This window comes from Lutra lutra, chromosome 18 (assembly GCF_902655055.1).
Source record: "Lutra lutra chromosome 18, mLutLut1.2, whole genome shotgun sequence".
NCBI lineage: Eukaryota > Metazoa > Chordata > Mammalia > Carnivora > Mustelidae > Lutra > Lutra lutra.
Genome location: NC_062295.1, coordinates 3,084,020 through 3,103,854, shown reverse-complemented (window position 1 = coordinate 3,103,854; position 19,835 = coordinate 3,084,020). Strand labels below are relative to the sequence as shown.

Here is a 19,835-nt window from a genome sequence, read left to right as displayed (position 1 = left end):
GAAAATGTGATCGTGTTTTAGTGGGATGTCCAGTTACCACTTCCTTTGTTACTACTCCAGTTATAACAGAACCCTTTCAATTAGAGGTGTCTCCATTGATGAGCTGGAAGCCGTGGGACCTGACAGCCACCTAATGTTTGAGTATTTCGAGCTGCTGCCGGCTTTCCCAACGTGGGCATCATCTCATTATTACATCGGGTGCAAAATGTCCTATGTAGATTGTAACTTTCCTTTAGGAAAAAAAAAAAAACAGTGGTTTTTGAAAAAACCATTCTTTAACGTATTTTTTCTTTTCCTGCCTTTTAAGCTCATGTGAACACTAAAACTATTTTAAACTAATACTGAGCCTGTTTCAGATTTCCTCTTCAAACTGCATACACTCCCAACTGGAAGTGTTCCGGATGTCCTCATCTGGGCTGAATGAAACTCATCACCTGGGCCTGGACACCCCAGGGGCTGCCATAAAAAATCAATTTCCTTAATTACTTAAATGATTCATTCATTCACAGGATTAAAAAATCAGAGGACACAAAGCTGTAGAGTGAAAGCCTCCCTCCTTCCCTCCCTCCGCCTGGTGCCCCCAGGTAACCACTGTGCGTAGCTTGTGCAGCATCTCGTGGAGCAGACGCGGTCTGTTCTTGGCTCCCTCGCCTGCTTCCTACCCTCTCCTCTCCTGGAGGTGGCATGCCGCACACATGCTGCACCCTGGTGCGTGGCAGCGTACGGAGGGCGTGGTCGGCTCTTTCCATAGTCACTGGTGTCCATTATGAGAGCCGTGCCGTAATGGCTTTAATCTGCTCCCCACTGATGGACGTTGAGGTTACATCCAATCCTGTTCTTGCACAAACAGGGCTGTAATGAATAGTCCTGCACGGTTGTGTGTGTCTCCGTAGAACAGATTCCTAAACAGGGAAGTGATGGTTAAAAGGACTATGCGCTGGTAATTGTGATCATATCATCACATTGTCCTCCCCAGTGCGTGCGTGTTGGTGGATTCTTGAAGCTTGAGAAGCAGCACGCTCACATCCAGCATCGCCCTCGCTTCGTGTTTGGGGTGTATTAGTTACTAACATAGTCTCGTTGACGGATGCTTGAGTTACTCTTCAGCTTGTGATTCTCCATCATTTTGTACCTCTTAGTCACTTGCAACTTATCTATAATTCTGTGGTGCTTTTTCCCATGAAGACCTTTTTTAGAGCAGCTTCAGGTTCATGGTAAAATTGAGGGGGGCATACAGAAATTTCTCACATCCTCCCAGCCCCACGTGCAAGCCTTCCCCATTATGGGCCCTCCCACTCGCACGTGTTTGTTACAGCTGAGGAACCTACTCGGACACTCAGCATCACTTTACCTTAGGCTCTCGGTGTTGCACATTCTGTTCGGACGAATGGATCATGACATGTATCCATCATTGTATTATACAGAGTATGTCCCCGCTTTTGTCTTAAAAACCGCCTGGACTCCCACCTGTCCAAACCCCCCCCCCCCCAAGCTGCTGACCTTTTTACTGTCTCCATAGTTTTGCCTTCTCCGCTTCTCCAGAGCGTCAGGTAGATGGAACCACACAGTCTCTAAGCTTTTCAGATTGGCATCTTCCATGTAGTCATATGCATTTAAGGTGCTTCCGTGTCCTTTTGTGGCCTGGTGGCTCATTTCTTTCAAGTGCTGAATTACACTCCGTTGTCTGGATGTTGGTGTACTTTTTGGACGTAATACATTCATTTCCTGTCAGGGGCGCTTCTGTCAGCCACACACAAGCCCACTTTTGTATGCTGCACACTGACGCCGCAAGTGCAGATGGTGATCTTCTCCCTTTCTCCTGACTCGGGGTCGCTGCCTGCCGGCCACAGCTCCCAGCATTTGGGCCAGAGGACTTGTCTCTGGGTGTCCCTGGCTCTTTCCTTACGCGGTAGCCAAATAGTCTGAAGGGGCCTGGGGTGGTTTCTGCAGAGGTTCGATCCTAGCTCAGCTACCAACCTTGCTCATCCTCCAGGACTCTGGAGATGCAGAGTGGATCAGCAGCTGATGACAGCCCCTCACCTGGGTCTTGGTGCCCCCTCGGCTGTTGTGGTGGTGAACAGTGAACCCCTTTCTGCTCCTTCTGCTCCAGATCATCTGGTTACCGTTTGGGGGCCGCTGAGTGAATTGTGTGGTTGGTTTAGTGGTGGCTTCCTGCTGTGACAGCATCTTCTTCCCACCTTTGTCTTAAAAAGGCTTCAAAATCTTGGTCCTACAAGGCTGAGGGAGACGGCACACAAACCACATGTAGTCCTAGCTCTCAGTCCTAGCACTTTCTGGAACTTGTGAGTGTGTGGAGTGGGGATAGGAGGCTGGCTGTGATTCCAGGACTCTGGTGATTCAGGTCTAGGGTGACAGGACTTGCAGTCAGGACAGTCTTGGGTTCCTTAAGGGAAAGGTAAATAGCAAACATTCAGGGAAGCAAGATTTCTTGGTCTCTGAGAAGAGTAACCATGAAATGCATTTGTGAATAAGAAAAGAAAATGCTCAAATTTGAATAGTAAATGATGATACAAAGTAGACTCTATCCTTCTTGGGCAGACTTTTTCTTGAAAAATTATATAGAGGACATTTTTATAAACCAGGTTTTTCCCTTGTGACTTACATCACAGTTTCTGAGGTACTGTAGTTCCGTTCCAGTGAGGGTCGTCTACTGCAGCAGCGTGCTGTCCTCCCCTCACTTGAGACCGTGTAGTTCGTGGTGTCTGAAGATCCACAGGTAGCTACTGACCGATCAGGTTTCCGTCTAAAAGAGTCCACCAGGATGGATTCTTTGGTAATAGGAGTATTTGTCCCATAAATTAGCTATATATATATTTGGGTCTAGTAATTGAATTGCCTTAACAACTTGCAATCCAACACTTACATTAGCGAGTAGACTTTGGGCCTTTATTTATTTATTTTCACACACACTTCTCTGAATGATGAGTGACACTGACAATGGATTTTCCCCCCAAGAAGGCCTTTCTCTTTTTGTTGTTGTTGTTGTTGTTGTTGTTGTTGTTGTTTTTTAAAGATTTTTATTTATTTATTTGACAGAGAGAGATCACAAGTAGGCAGAGAGGCAGGCAGAGAGAGAGGAAGGGGGAAGCAGGCTCCCTGCCGAGCAGAGAGCCCGATGTGGGACTCGATCCCAGGACCCCAAGATCATGACCAGAGCCGAAGGCAGCGGCTTAACCCACTGAGCCACCCAGCCGCCCCTGTTGTTGTTGTTTTTAAGATTTTATTTATTTATTTGACAGACAGAGATCACAAGTAGGCAGAGCAGCAGGCAGAGAGAGGGGGGGAAGCAGGCTCCTCGCTGAGCAGAGAGCCTGATGCGGGGCTCGATCCCAGGACCCTGAGATCATGACGGGAGCCGAAGGCAGTGGCTTAACCCACTGAGCCACCCAGGCGCCCAAGAAGGCCTTTCTTCCTGTAAAGTGCTCTGGTGGGGTCCCTCCTTCCCGAACCACACCCACACGCCTGCAGAGGGAAGCGAGCCATGCTGGAGTTGAAACCCACCAGAGGCATAGCGGCCGGCTTGTGCTGTCTGCTCGGCTCCCTTCTCCGCCCTGTCCACATGCAGTGTTTCTCAGCGTCTTTCCTTCTCAAGATCTGCTCAGAGTCAGCCTCTCATCTGAAGCCTTTCTTGCCTCTGTTCACTCCCTTATTCCGCTTGCTTGTAAATTGGTGTCCGTGGCCTCTCTTCCTCAATTAGATTATAATCCTCTGAGGGGCAGACTTTTGTTCGAGTCTCAGATAAGCCCCTTTAGCCCTGCAGGGAGCGAAGTCCCAGGAGCCAGGACGTGTGCCCACGGTAGGAAGGCCCGGGAGAGGCAGATGGCTCAGCCAAGTCCGCTCCGGCTCCCGAGCAGATAGCGATTCTGAGGAGAGGCGGGACTTTGCGTTCAATAGATCACTGTTCCGAATGAAGTAAAATCTCATTATTCTGTACTAATTAGGGGGTAGTGTATCTGCATAAAAAGCTTGAATCACAGAAGATTTAAGAGGGAATTTACTTTAATTATTTCCTAATAGTCATTGTTAAAAAAAAAAAAGTTAGATGTCTTTTGGGAACTAGTTTAAATGCCTACATAGAAATTATTAGTGGGGCGCCTGGGTGGCACAGTACGTTGAGAGTCTAATTCTTGATTTTGGCTCAGGTCATGTCCTCAGAGTCATGAGATTGAGCCCCACATTGGGCTCCTCTCTCCCTCCCCCTCTGCCCTGCCCCCTCAAAACTATTTGTAATGGCCTAAATGCTAAGAAAACAGTGTTGTTTTCTTTTCCCTTTTTTTTTTTTTTTAAGATTTTTATTTATTTGAGAGATAGCAAGCCAGAGAGCACAAGCAGGGGGAGGGGCAGAGGCAGAGGGCAGGCAGACTTCCCACTGAGCAGGGAGCCCAATGTGGGGCTTCATCCCAGGACCCTGGGATCGTGACCTGAGCCAAAGGCAGACTTCCAACTGATGGAGCCACCCGGGTGCCCCTCTTTTCTTTTTAAAAAAGTTATTTGGGAGGGGGTTGGGAGAGGGGGGTGGGGTTATGGATATTGGGGAGGATATGTGCTATGGTGAGTGCTGTGAAGTGTGTAAACCTGGCAATTCGCAGACCTGTACCCCTGGGGATAAAAATATATGTTTATAAAGCTGTAAAAAAAAAAAAGAAAAAGAAAAAAGAAAGGATGAATACCCAAGTTTTGTAGCAACATGGACGGGACTGGAAGAGATGATGCTGAGTGAAATAAGTCAAGCAGAGAGAGTCAATTATCATATGGTTTCACTTATTTGTGGAGCATAACAAATAGCATGGAGGACAAGGGGAGATGGAGAGGAGAAGGGAGTTGAGGGAAATTGGAAGGGGAGGTGAACCATGAGAGACTATGGACTCTGAAAAACGATCTGAGAATTTTGAAGGGGTGGGGGATGGGAGGTTGGGGGCACCAGGTGGTGGGTATGGTAGAGGGTACGGATTGCATGGAGCACTGGGTGTGGTGCAAAAATAATGAATACTGTTATGCTGAAAAAATAAAAAAAATTAATTAAAAAAAAATAGTTATTTCCGCGTTGCTGAAGAGTTGCCCCATTATTTATTTGTACAGTCCCCACCATTTTTTAAAGCAGAGTAAGCTTTACTTGCACTAGCATTGTCACAAATTATTAGGACTTTACCTTAGAGAAGTGACAGTCAGTGAGCACGAACCCTGTACCAGCCCTATGTCATAGCAACCTTGGAAGATGGTGCTGCGGCAGATAGCGACTGATATGTGTCGAGTCCTTACCGCATGCCAGGCTAAGTACTGTGTACATGTGGTACGATTTCATTCCTGCGTCAGGGGGTGTAGACAGAGTAAGTGACAGAGTGGGGCCTGAGTCAGGACCAGGCTGTGGTTCCTGTGTTAGGAGTGTCTCCCTGGTAGTGTATTGATAAATACACAATGGAAGTCTTGAATGGTCTCCAGATCATCTAAGAATTAGAATCCTATGAAAGTGTTTTCCGTTCTGTGGATTCCTCTTCTTCAGATGGGAGGTTTTTCAGAATGCATCACCCTTTTTGGATTAATTTTTGTATCCAGTTTTTTACTTAGGAATTAAAATTCTTTTTGTAAAAATTTCCAGGTTTGATGAATAAAAGTGCTTAGCCTTTCTAGGGTTTAAGTTCTGACTATTTGAATAGTCAGAGTTATAGTACAAGTAATGCTAAAGAACATGTAAAAAGATGATGGAAGGAAAAACAACTTTTTCACAGAGAATGAGGGCTGCCCTGAGAAGTGGGCGTGGGTGCGGGGAGAGGAGACGTCTGTGGGGGGTGAGGGGTCTCATGCTCTAGAGTAGAGAAACATGAACATGAACCATCACCTAAACTCTTACTCTCAGGTTTGATTTTCAGGCAATATCTCTTACTCTGTGTTAGGCCATTTAGTCTTCACATGGGCCGCAGGATGGAGGGGCCTGGATGCCGAGGTGTATACAGAGGGAAAAGTAACCTGACTGGCCCCTGCAAGAAAGAGGGGGGAGGTTAAGAGAAGGATGAGTGGAACAGGGAAGCATTTTAAGAGAATTCATTATTGAATTTTGTTCTCTTTGTTTCTTTTTTACTAAACCGGTAATAAATGTTTGGGTTACTACTTCATATCTTCTAAACAAGTGAAGTGTTAACAGTCTTATTTTGTATCCTGTCACTTTGGCTCTCTTTGGAATTCATTCGCTTATTCAGGGTGGAGCTGTTTGTGGGGGGCCTGATCCCTCTTTCATGGTCCTTAACAGCCTTGTGAGTTATAACCAAGAGTTGATAGTATGATTTTAAGACTCATTATTTCTGCAAAGTCTAGAAGAGTTCCTACTTCTGGCTAATACAAGATTTGATAAACTAGTTTATATATACATTGGGACAGAAAAATCAGTTCTGCCAGTCAGAGAATTTGGGGCCCCAGTTGCCATTCAAAGGAAAAAAAAATTAAGTATTATGAAAGAAAGTGGAGATGTTAGAAAAACTTAAGGAAGGATGTGTTTTGTGGATGATTTATTTGCTTAGCTGCATTTGAACAGGCTCTTCAAACAAAACTGCTTTCACATGGTACAGGCTGGGCAGGTGGATTCAGCCACTTTCTGGTGTTTGATCTGTAAGATGGAGAGCTTTCTTCAGAGTGCCTGATCGTAGTTCATCTCTTGTTTAAGGTGAAATACGGACTTCTGGTAATGATGGCTAAGAATGGATCTTAGTACGTGTTTAGGATGCCTTGTCTTCTGGTGTTGAGCGGGGATTGTTTCCCGGAGTGAGGTTTCTCTGAGCAGTCCGAACGTGGTCTCTTGTGATCGTGCTTGACGAAGACCTTCTGTGCGGTGGGTGCCCCAGCCTTGTACGAGTGTGACAGAGACTGGGAAACCGGTAGCTCCTTTTCTCCCAACTCAGCTTAATGAAAGGAACGGAGTCTGGGTTGGCAGCCAGAGAGCCCCAGAAGAGAGAAAATTCCTGGAGGCTGCGTCCACGTGACAGGCTGTGTTTGCTGTGTGAGGGGGATTTCTCCTGCCAAGGCTGAGCCCCTAGAAAGCAGGGTCCCATGAATCTCATTTAGCCTCAGCTCTGCTCCCTCCTGGGGCCACTGGTCACTTGGTGGAGGAAAGGGAAGCTACCTGGGATCGGGAGTGGTGATGCTCAGTCTTGAACCTTCGGAACTTCCGGTGATTCAGATTGGTGTTGCGCAGCCGTGCGTCGGGACGCTTTGGTGTGCGGAAAGCATCACTGGGGGTGTTGCAGTATCCTCCTGGCTTTCCTCCTTCGCTCTCCTTTGTCCGTTTGTGAGCTGGAGAGTATGCACGTGGAAACAGTCACAGGAAGAAGAGAGGTGGCGCTCTGAGTGGGGGTGGCCCTCCGCACAGCCTGCACAGCCCATCTTGTCTTCTTACAAAGACGCCCTCCTTGTGCGTTTGCTCGTGGATGCACACACGCCGTTGGACCGGTAGGCGAGGACGTAAGCAGAGTCCGTGCGTTCTTTCCACAGCCAAACAGCTGTGAGATGTGTTTGGACTGAAATAGGGTGAGAAAAGTGTTCGAGGTGGACAAAGTGTGGCAGAGCAGCACAAACCAAAACTGAGCCCAAGACTTACCGCCCGTGACAGCTGTCAGGGTCACACGTGCGTGTGGAGTGCAGCTACAGTAAACCATTAAGAAAGACCAAGTGGGTAAATTTGAGAGTGGCAGGATGGTGGGTGAATTATGAACGGGAGGAAATTTTGAAGTTTGTCTGCAAGAATAGAGTAAGATAACCTGTTCCAGCTTCACCGGGTAACTCTGGGATACCGTCCCTGCCGCGGTTGGGGGAAGTGCGACCAGAGGTTGGGCAGTTTGCTCAAGGACATGGGCTGGCTGATGGAGCCCGGATTTGAATGCGCGTGTCCCACCTCCAGGTGCGCCTTTTCCTTCCTCAGCTCAGTTCCCACCCTGGAGTTGGGGACGCGGACTCCGGCACTGTTCATTTGGGGTCACCTGCTCTGGTCCTGGCCCAGCCCCGCTCTGTGGGCGAGTGCTTCGAGACGCAGGGAGGAGCCACTCGGGGAGCTTTGGGAGGTCGATCCCTACTGAAAGTATTTGCCGTTCGTTTCTTTCTAAGATACACAGTGCTTGCCACCGGCTCTTCACCCCGTCCCTGGCAAATGGAAAGGAAACTCGGTCTCTGTCATAATGGCTCCTGTGTTGCTGGTTTAGATGAAGTTTCCTTTTCATGCTCCCAGCTTGAGGAGCATTGCATTAAAATCCCACACACGCTGGGGTTTGGTTTTGTTTTACGAATACAGAGTAGGGGTGCCTGGCTGGACTAGCTGGCAGAGCATGTGACTCCTGTTCTTGGGGTCATGAGTTCGAGCCCCATGTTGGGTGTAGGCATTACTTAAAATCTTCTAAAGAAGAAAGAAAGGAGGTGCCTGGGTGGCTCAGTGGGTTAAAGCCTCTGCCTTCTGCTCAGGTCATGATCCCAGGGTCCTGCAGCTGAGCCCCTCATCAGGCTCTCTGCTCAGCAGGGAGCCTGCTTCCGCCTCTGCCTACTTGTGATCTCTGCCTGTCAAATAAATAAATAAAATCTTAAAAAAAAAATAAAGAGGGAAAGGATACAGAGTAAAAATGTGCATGCATGTGGACAAAGTCTGGAAGGCAACAGAAACATCAGTCACGTTGTAGAGTTGTTTGTTTTCTTTTTACTTTATTTCATGTGTTCTCCATCCCCGCCCCCAATGTGTTCTTTTTATCTGGAGACCTTAGTGGAATTATCCAGATTCAGGACAGCAACATGCCATAAAAGCTGTGGAATGGAACCCACAAAACCACTTAGAGATGCAGAAGCTGGGTAGTTGGCAGGACAAAGCCCTGATCCGTGGCAGTGTCTCAGCTGTCTGCCAAATCCTGGAGTCGACTCCTGTGTCTTTCATAATCACGTGTCCTGTAATCAGGAGGAAGCAACCCCAAATTGAGGGACATTCTATAAAACAACTGGCCTGTCTTCTTCAAAAATGTCAGAGTTAGGAAAGAACAAGTCGGAGGAAACTTTCTAGACCAAAGGGGAAGACCAAGACATGACAGCTCGGTGCACTGGGGTCCTGAATTGGATTTTAGACCAGGAAAGTAAATGTAATAAAGGGCACTATTGGGGCACCTGGGTGACTCAGTGAATTAAGCCTCTGCCTTCGGGTCAGGTCATGATCTTGGGGCCTGGGATCAAGCCCCGCATCGGGCTCTCTTCCTGTTGGGGAGCCTGCTTCCCCCTCTCTCTCTCCCTGCCTCTCTGCGTACTTGTGATCTCTCTGTCACATAAAAAAATAAAATTAAATTTAAAAAAATAATAATAAAGGGCATTATTGAGATAGCTGGCTAAATTTGAGTAAAGATGATCAGTATATTAAGTATTATGTCAGTGTTAAATTTACGAAGTTTGATAAATGTCCCGTGTTTTTGTACAAGGATGTTCTTCGAAAACGCATGGTCAGGGGCGCCTGGGTGGTTCAGTGGGTTAAGCCTCTGCCTTCGGCTCAGGTCATGATCTCAGGTTCTTGGGATCGAGCCCCACATCAGGCTCTCTGCTCAGCGAGGGGCCTGCTTCCTCCTCTCACTCTGCCTGCCTCTCTGCCTACTTGTGATCTCTCTGTCAAATAAATTAAAAAACAAACAAAAAGAATTAAAAAAAAGATTCATGGTCAAATACTTGGGAGGAAAGGCTCATGTGTCTGCAACTTAATCTCACAGGTTCTGCAGAAACGTGTGTGTGTGTGCAGTTGCAAGTAATCCCTAATTCCTTGTAGTCGGGTAGGATGAAATAGGTATGTGCTAGTTAGAGGTGGTTTGCTGGACATGGATGTACAGAGAGCTCCGGAGGCTGACAGGAAGGACTGGTCTGTTCTGCATGGATGGCCCAGAGAAAAGTCTTAGTAGTCACTGCACTTAATCTGAGTGAGAGATAGGGGTGTGGCTTTGTAGACAAGAGAGAACATCCAGAAGGATTTCTGTTGCATGTGACAGCTCCCTGTTGTGGCCGGAGGGTAGGGTGCATCAGAAGGTGCCAGGGGAAAGGAGGGCTGAGAAGTGGTCAGGAGCCACATTCTCATGGCCTCATATGCCTTATGAAGGAGTTTGAACTTTGGGTGACGTAAAACTTCGGCTAGAATGGGTTAAATCACAGGAAATGGATTTTGTCCTCTAGTGAGAAATCTGAAGGTGGGGCGCTCGGGCATTGGAGTTTGCGCCGCAGTCACCGAGGTGTGTGCGGGACGCCTCCTCTCCTGTGTGCGGGCGGCTGCCGCCGGTCCACCATGAAGTGTGCTGAAGGGAAGGGAGACTTCTTCCCCAGCATCCCTTCCCAGTAGAAGGAAGACCTTCTCCACATATCGTGGCCACCTTGCCGTTGACCCCTTAGCTGGGATTGTGTCACCCGCAAGGAGAAGCTGCTCACAGGGGGTGGCTTCCCCAGTCACTCCTGCTCCTGCGGCTGGGAAGGTGTGGTTGCTCCTTAGCGGAACCGCAGAGCAGCCGCCCGAGTGGGTTGCGGGGGGAGGCGGTGTTAGGGTCTGACCCCGCGGAGCAGACAGTTGTTTTCTCAAAGTGGGCGGGGGGCTGTGTTTGCAACAACAGCAGAAAGCCTCCTGCGCTCGTCACCCCCCACTTCTGCCAGCGCGACTCTTTATTTTGGGGTGTCCTTACCAGCCACTGCCCACGCGCACACACTGCAGTTCTGATCTTACTTGATGTGCCATTGGCATGTTTTTACATCACACACACATTTTCCTACATTTTTACAGTGTTCTTAATTTAGTAGGGGTATAATTTTTTTAAGGTTTTATTTATTTATTTTAAATAGAGTGAGTGGGGGCAGGGGCAGAGGGAGAGGGATAGAGTCACACAGATGCCGTGCTGAGCATGGGGCTCGATTTCATGACCCTGAGCCAAAGTCCAGGGTTGGATGCCCGATTGACTGACCCACCCAGGCACCCCAGATGTGTAGTGTTTTCTAGGATTATATGGTAATTTATTAAACCTTCTGTTACTGGATAACAGCTGATACTGACAGTACACTTAACCACCCACAGGCACTGTCGGTTGAAGTGCTTTACATTTATTCGTTCATTCAGTCCCCATGAAACCCTGTGAGATGTGGTGGCCATTATCACCGCCCAGTTTCCGGATGGAAGACCCCGAGGCACAGAAGGTCTAGGTGACTTAGAGCTAAGACGTAGGAGCCGGAGGCAGGGCTGCGGTTCTGAGGCCGACCTGCCTCCGTGTGTTGTTCGCCCTTGTTCTGATGTTACACACAATGCTGCTCTGGTGGTGTTCTGCACATCTCGTCCTTCGCGCACGCGCGTGTGGCCAGGGTGTTGTAGTCTGAAGAGAGTGTGGTCACCGAGGGACTAGAGATGACACACAGGCCACATGTTAGAGAAATGGCACTTTGAGAGGGACCAGGAGGAAGAAGTTGCTGTACTTGTCATTATTACCAGGAAGGATGATCTCTTCCCTTGACTGTTCTGTCTTCTTTTTGATCCTTATCTTTCTGTCCTTATACTTAGGAGTCCGTGCGCTGCCCATCCTTCTGCATGGCTGATGTCAGCCCCTTTCATGTGAGACAAGTAGTTGTTGAACTATTTTCTTTTAACTATTTTTAGTTTCTTTATACATCTATATTTTCTGCAGCTTCAACGTTTGGAGAACTCTCATTTTCTCTTTAGGCTTGGGTGGGGTCTTTTAAATAATTTACCTTTTAAATATGTAATCACTTAAAGTTAGGCTTTACTTAATTCTCCCAAATTGCTGTTCATTTAACCAGATGCCCAGTTACTTTTTTGCACACATATATTCTTAAAAAACATTTTAACAAATTCAGTGAAGGTTTAACTCCCCATTGATTTCCTTTAGTTTGTATATGTACAATTCTCCTCAAGCCACACGATTTAATTACTGTTTTAGAATATGTGGTGACATCTAGTGGGGCTAACCCTCCTCTCATCTCTGTTTAACTTTTCCCTCTTCAGAATTTGAAAAATATTCTTCCTTTTTTATTTTCCCAAATGAAGTTTCAAGTCCTTTTGACATTACTGTTAAGACATGCTAGTGTTCTGGGGCTCCTAGGTGGCTCAGTCCGTTAAGCGGCTGCCTTCCGCTCGGGTCATGATCTCCGGGATCGAGTCCCACCTGGGGCTCCCTGCCCAGCGGAGAGTTTCCTCATCCTTCCCCTTCTCTCTCTCCCTCTGGAGTTCCACCTGCTTGTGCTCTTTCTCACACATTGTCCCTCTCTCTCAAATAAGTAAGTAACATCTTTTAAAAAATAAAAACAGTGGAAAAAAAGACACGCTAGTGTTCGGTGTGAAGTGCTCCTTTAGGTTAAGATCGTAGTAACGTGACAGTTGGAAAGCCGTTATGGTTGTTTCGTGTCTCATTTCCATTTCTGTTTAATTTCTAGATTTTGGATCATTGTTTGACTTGGAAAATGATCTTCCTGATGAGCTGATCCCCAATGGAGGAGAATTAAGCCTTTTAAACAGCGGGAACCTTGTTCCAGATGCTGCTTCCAAACACAAGCAACTGTCGGAGCTTCTACGTGGAGGCGGCGGCTCTAGTATGAACCCAGGAATAGGAAATGTCAGCGCCAGCAGCCCTGCGCAGCAAGGCCTGGGTGGCCAGGCGCAAGGGCAGCCGAACAGCGCGAACATGGCCAGCTTGGGTGCCATGGGCAAGAGCCCTCTGAACCAGGGAGATTCTGCAGCCCCCAGCCTGCCCAAGCAGGCAGCCAGCACCTCTGGGCCCACTCCCCCTGCTTCCCAAGCACTGAATCCGCAAGCACAAAAGCAAGTGGGGCTGGTGACCAGCAGCCCTGCCACGTCGCAGACGGGACCTGGGATCTGCATGAACGCTAACTTCAACCAGACCCACCCGGGCCTCCTCAATAGTAACTCTGGCCACAGTTTAATGAACCAGGCCCAGCAAGGACAGGCGCAGGTCATGAATGGATCTCTTGGGGCCGCAGGCAGAGGAAGGGGAGCTGGGATGCCGTACCCTGCTCCAGCCATGCAGGGGGCCGCGAGTAGTGTGCTGGCGGAGACGTTAACCCAGGTTTCACCGCAAATGGCCAGTCACGCCGGACTGAACACGGCGCAGGCAGGAGGCATGACCAAGGTAAGTGAGCTTATGCGCTTTGAATACTTGCTGCTAGCGGGGAGGGGGGTGCAGTGGTGAAGTGGGACGGGGCGGCCTGTTCCTGCCCCTCAGATTTGCAAGAGGGAGGTTTGGTATCTGGAACCCAGAGATAAAGATCCCTGCCCCTGTCTTTAAAGTGGGAGCTTTTCAGGAAGCCGAAGTACAGCAGTCTGCACCGGAGCATTTGTAGACACAGGGGATGTGTTCGGCCGGTGGCCCGTTCGCAGCCTCCGAGCACGATGGCGGAGGTAGGACCACGTGGCTGAGAGAGGCAGCTTGGGCTGGGAATCGCCTTCTGTTGCGTGCGGAGTCTGGTGGAGGCTGCTGTCCCTCTCCTTTCTCAGCTGATGGAGTTCTTACTCGCTGTTTCTTTCTCTTCTTATGTTCACCTGGTGAAGTGTCTTTTGCCACAGTCTCCATCTTAACAGCCAAGAAGCTGTGTTCCCAGCTTGTCCCCACGCTGCCGGGACTCACAGTGAGGGAGGCAGCAGAGCCAGGGGCAGAGTGGGCCTGCGGGTCACGGAAGGAGCTCCGGGGCGGTGGTCCCCAGATCGAGGTCCGTGGCTGTGGCTGCGGCTGGGACTTGTTAGAAGCCCCAGGGGCTACTGTACTCAGACCCGGGCGGGGCCGGCACCCTGCGCTCTCCGGAGCCTCCAGGTGGCTGCGAGGTGCGCGCAGCTTGAGAGCGCTGCTCTGGGTTTCAGCTGCCAGCCCTGCGGCCGGCCTGCAGAGCAGGGGCTGAACCTGGAGGACAGGGAGGGCAGATGCCAAGGTAGATGAGGGACAGCTTGGATGCCGGAGGCTGACAAGGAGGTTGGGTGCAAGCAGGTTCCCAGTGAGGGAGCCGATGCCACGGTGGCTCCGAGACGGGGGGCCCCTCAGTGGCAGCCACCTGTGGCAGGCAGTATTTGCAACAGCAAATTCTAGAACAGTAGAACAGTCTGGGTTGTTTCTTGGATTTGATTATTCCATATGAAGGAAGAGGGCAGGAAAGGGTAGCACACAGTTTCCCCGCAAGGCTGTCTCGGGTGCGAGGAGACGCAGATGAAGCCCTGGCACTGTCTTCGGTAAGGAGACAATTTCTTTTTTAACTTAAGAAATAAAAATGAAGTACAGTTGACCCTTGGACAACACAGGCTTGAACTATGTGAGTCTACTTACACGTGGGCGGTGGTGGTTTTGTTTTTTGCCCTTTTTTGTGTGTGAGGGGGTAAATACAGTACTATAAATGTATTTTCCTTTTGATTTTAGTAATGTTTTCTCCATCTTTATTGTAGGAAAACCGTATATAGTGCATATACAAAACATGTGCTGATTGACTATTTATGTTGTTGGCCAGGCTTCCGGGCAGTAGTAGGCTATTAGTTATTAAGTTTTAGGAAGTCATAATCTTTATGCCATTTTCCCACTGGGCAGGGGTGGAGGCTTCAAACTCCCACATTGTTCAACAGTCATTTGTTGTTAAAGGGGAAGGAATGTGAACTTCAACTTCAGTTGTCCCTGGTGTTTGCAGAAGGGTCTGTGTATGCACTTGCCTTCTAGAGGTAGGTTGAGAAGACATTGCTGTGGGTTTAGGGCTCTGGTCAGCCTGATGTTTGCTCTTTCCCGCTGACTCATCAATCCATGCCACCCCCTTACAAAAAAATGTTTTATTTTGGAGAATTTAAATCCTGTGTAAAAGTAGACATAGTAGTTTAATGCAAGTGTTCTCAAACTTTTTGGTCTTTGGATTCCTGAATAATCTTAACTGTTGAGGCCCCAAGAAGATTTCTTTAAAATACGGGTTAGAGTTATCAGTATTTGCCATATTAAGTACTGAAACAGAATTTTGAAAACCAAGCACACATTCCATTAGCTATTAGTAAGCACGGTGATACCACTGGACACAGAGCTACTGGAAAGTGCCTCTGTGTTTCTGTGAGAGAATGAGAGTAAAAAAGGCAATAATGTCTTTGTATTTTATGAGAATAGTTTTGACATCATGACCCTCTCCTCTCTAAAAGGTATCTGGGCTCCTTGACTGGACTTGGTGAGCCACTGGTAATGTATATTTCTAAAAGTTAGACAGGATAGACCTAAACCTAGCGCCATTCTCACATGTAAATAAATGAATGATTTCTTCATGTCCTCGAGGTCTGCTAGATAAATCAGATTCCAGTGGTCTCTTGTGTCCTAATTTGTTTTTATAGCGCGCCCCCTCCCCAACAATTGGAGTAGCTAGTGGATATGACTCTTGAGAATCTGTTAATTTCTAGGATCCGTTCAATTCACTTGTTGAAGAATCTGGTTGTTTTGTTTATTGGTTCTGGCAGGTTTCCTGCAGTCTGGGCTCTGTCGGTGTGTCTCTGCCACTGCGTGCTCCTCTGGGCGCCCGGGGCTTTCATTCCTTTGTACAGAGTGATCTCTCTTTCAGACAACACTTTGCGAGTGTTCACTGTGTGGAACGGCAGCCAAGTTAGTGTTTTGGGGACAGTCATCTCTGTTCCCTGTAGGTATCCCAAAGAGGCTGGTGGCAAAGGAAACACAGGGACTGGTGTTTTTTGGAAGGGTTGTCATGGCTTTTCAGGGGGACAAAAGAACTAATAGTTATGGGGAAATGGTTAAGAGCAAGAGACAAGCTCGTTTTAAGTCGAAGATTTTAAGATGCACAGGAGGAAGAAGAAACTTTTTAAAAGATAATTTTGTTTAAAAAATTATCATCATAGGGCATCTGGGTGGCTTAATTGTTGAACGTCTTCCTTTGGCTTGGGTCATAGTCCAGGGTCCTAGAACCGAGTCCTACATCTGGCTCCCTGCTCAGTGGGGAGTCTGGTTCTCCTCCTCTTTCTCTCTGTCAAATAAAATAAAATCTTTTAAAAAAATTATCACAAATGAAATGCAGATTTCCTATAAAATAATTCAAACAATAGAAAAGAGTCACCTCATTCTTTACAGGTGACCACTTTTTTTTCTTGTTTGTGTTTTGTTTTTGTTTTGTTTTATTAAGTAGCCTCCTTGCCCATTGTGGAGGCCACTGGAGGCTTGAACTCAGGACCCTGAGAGCAAGACCTGACTGACCAAGAGTCAGATGCTGAACTGACTGAGCTGCCCCGGCACCCCCAGATACATGTGAATAAGAAATGGAACCAAGCTACATAAGCACCTGGTTATTTTATGTAACAGTACATACCCTACTTGCCTTTCCTTATCAGCACACACAGATTTCCCTTGTTTTCCTGCTGATAGCAAAGTATTTCATTATAGGATGTACCATAATTTATTGCTCTACTCCTCTGATGATGAACATTTGGATCGTTTTTGATTTTTCATTAGTACAGCTGCAATAAATGTATCTTTTTGTGGGGGTATCATAGGATAGATTCTGAAAAGTGAGGTTATTGGGTCAAAGGTTTTGTTAAAAGTTTTGTTTTTAGAAAGTAATCCTGTACATGGTTTAACAACAAACCACAAAAAAAAAAAAGAAAGAAAGAAAAGAAAAAGGCACTAAGAGAGCTGAAATATCTCCCTTAACTCTTGACCTTTGGCTCTCCCAAATTATCTCACCAAAGGCGACTATTTCTTATCTATCCTGTAGGGGATGATCTGTGCGTATAGAGGCTTAGAGAGGTGGGCGTGTGTGTGTGTGTCCTAAACATAAAGAGTGGTGTAGTATAATCTCTCGCTCTGGCCCTCCCGTTATGTGTGTATGTACACACACAGGCCTCCTTCCTGCCACTTTAATGTAAGTCGGAAGTTCTGTGTTAGATTGAGCTCAGTCCTTCTTACTGGGTATGGTATGGTAGTGGTCCCTGATTTGGGTATATCTTAATTTATATGACTAGTGCCCTGATGGCTGTACATTTAGGTAGTTTCCAATGTTTTGCTGATATAACAGTTTTGATAATACATCTTTGTACGGCTGAGTGTCACTAGATAAATTCCTGGTAGTGGGGCAACCCTCTTGGGACCCCTCTGACTCTGGAGGGCTTTCTACATGCCCCTGCTTAATAAAACTCTATCACTTAACCAAAAAAGAAAAAAAAAAAATCTTGGTAGTGAGACTTCTGGATTAAAGGATATTGACATTTTTTAAAAAACAATAAAAAAAAATAAAGAATATTGACATTTTTGGTAAGCGTAGCTATTGTCAAATACTCCATAAACATTGTGCAGATTAGACTCTTACCAAAAGCCAGTGAGTCCCTGTCCCACCCACCCCCCTTAACTCCCATCCCCCGATTCTTACCAACACTGATAGCATCCTTTTGCTGATTTGCCATTCTCTTAGGCAAAAATGTCTCTTCATGAATTCATGGGCATTTACATTGTACTATTCATGTCCTCTTTCTGTTGTGTTTCCCTTTTTTTCTTGTTGGCTTGAATTCTTAATATTTGTGTATTCAAAGTTAAGACCTTTTAATAAATGTAAGCTTTTCCCCCTCTTTTGTATTTGCTGAAGTCTGGTTTACCAGGCATATAGCTACTAGGGTTTACAAATTCGATATTTCTGTGTTTTTACCAAATGGAAATTTTCAGTTTTTACAGAAACAGATTTATCCATTTTCTTTTTCGGCTTTTGGGTTTTACGTTATGTTTAGGAATGCTTTCTCTATTCCAAAATTATGAAATATTCTGTATTTTTTCCCCTTTTATCTTGGGTATTTAGCTCAGAATTGATTTTGGCCTGAGTGAGATAGAGATCTAGCTGTTTATTTTTTTCCAAATTGTAGTCGTCATCCCAGTGCCATTTATTTAGATAGTGCTGATCCAGCTTTTTCCCCACTAATGTGACATACCATTTCTGTTATGTTTTGTTTGTTTTTTTTTAAAGATTTTATTTATTTATTTATTTGACAGACAGAGATCACAAGCAGGCAGAGAGGCAGGCAGAGAGAGAGAGGAGGAAGCAGGCTCCCCGCTGAGCAGAGAGCCCGATACGGGGCTCGATCCCAGGACTCCGAGATCATGACCCGAGCCGAAGGCAGCGGCTTAACCCACTGAGCCACCCAGGCGCCCCCCATTTCTGTTATGTTTTACTCCGTTTCAAATATACATGGTTTAGGTCTAATTCTGGACTATTCGTTGGTTTGTTTGTTTCATTGATCCTTGCGCATCCTGTGCCAGAAATGTAATGAACTTCAGCACGTGAGGGAGGTCGTTGCTCATCATTCCCTTTAAAGAATTCACTGCTTTCATGGCCACCGTTACAAGACAGTTCTTCGAGGTGTGTCATTCTCAACCCTATCTGCACATGGAAGTTACCTGGGGAGATTTTTTAGAAATACAATGCCTGAACCCCACTGCACACCAATTACATTAGATTCTTTGGGATGTGGCGTGAGCATTGATGCGGTTCACAGTTCCCTTTCCATGACAGCCAAGGTCAAGAACTATCGTTTCAGATAAGCTTTGGAACTGTCTTTCAAATTCTTAAAAACGAACAAAATCTCAGAATTTGATTGGGATTGTATTGAACTTTATAAATCATTTAAGAAGGAATTTGGTGTTATAATAGTTTTGTGGCTTCATGAGTCATCTTATCCTAAACATACAAGTTAGGTCTTTTCATGGAACCTTTTCATGCTCAGATGCATAGTATAGTTTTCTTTATGTAGGTGATACACCTTTCTTACTAAGTTTATTTTCACATGTATTGGTGGATTTATTGTTGCTTTGGATGAGTTACTCTCTTTCTTTATGTGATCACTGTTTTAGTAGAGGAAAGATGGTAACATATATGTGTGTGTTACTTTGGTGATCTTGGCCACTTTGTGGAATTCTTTTATTCTAATACTTTTTCAGGTGATTCTCTTGTGTTTTCCTAGTAGACAGTCATCTTTGCGTTTCTGATACTTTCCTCTTCTTGCCAGTATTTCTACCAGTATTTATGTTCTTGGACTTCCCTGTCTTGTATCTGACTTAGAGTTTTATCTAGTGTTTTATTACTAAGTATGATGTGAGCTTTGGTTTGCAGCCATTTTAAATTGGAACATAATCTAATCCGTATTTGTTAGTTGCTGATTTTATGAAATTCCTTTTAATATCTGTGATGTGATTATGCTGTGATTTTTCTCTTCTGTCTTATTTATGTGACAAATTACCTCAGTAGGTTTCCTCATATCAAATCAAACCATCTCTGTAATTGTGAATTTGAAAGCTAATGTATTGCTGAATTTTATTTGCTAGTGTTGAGAAAAATTTAGAATTTTTGCTTCTCACTAATCAGTAGTGAGATTGATCCATTGTTCTGTTTTGTGTTTTGTCAGGTTTTGATATCAGTGTTCTGTAACTTGGTCAAAATGAGTTTGGAAATCTTTCACATCTCTTCTCTGGAATGGTTTAACATGTGATCTGTTTCTTGAAGAATTGAGAGAGATCACTGTTTAACTCTATGGGTCTAAAGTTTTTTTTTTTCTCTGGGGGGTGACTGAAGATCTTCGATAGCACTCTTGATATTTTCTATAGATCCTGGACCTTTTAGGCAATTGATGTCTTTGGTCAATGTATTTTTCTTTATTTATTTATTTATTTATTTATTTGACAGAGAGAAATCACAAGTAGGCAGAGAGGCAGGCAGAGAGAGAGGAGGAAGCAGGCTCCCCGCTGAGCAGAAAGCCCGATGCGGGGCTCGAACCCAGGACCTGGGATCATGACCTGAGCCGAAGGCAGCGGCCCAACCCACTGAGC

General features: G+C 46.2%; 1 protein-coding gene across 2 annotated transcripts in view; it reads left to right on the top strand.

The window, feature by feature from the left end:
- The window catches only part of CREBBP (CREB binding protein), a 125,798-nt gene that overhangs the window by 12,305 nt on the left and 93,658 nt on the right, over nt 1-19,835 (top strand). For both annotated transcript variants that reach the window (XM_047714596.1, XM_047714595.1), the window contains exon 2: nt 12,436-13,148. In XM_047714596.1, the coding sequence (XP_047570552.1) occupies nt 12,436-13,148 (713 nt within the window). The remainder of the gene's footprint in view (nt 1-12,435; nt 13,149-19,835) is intronic.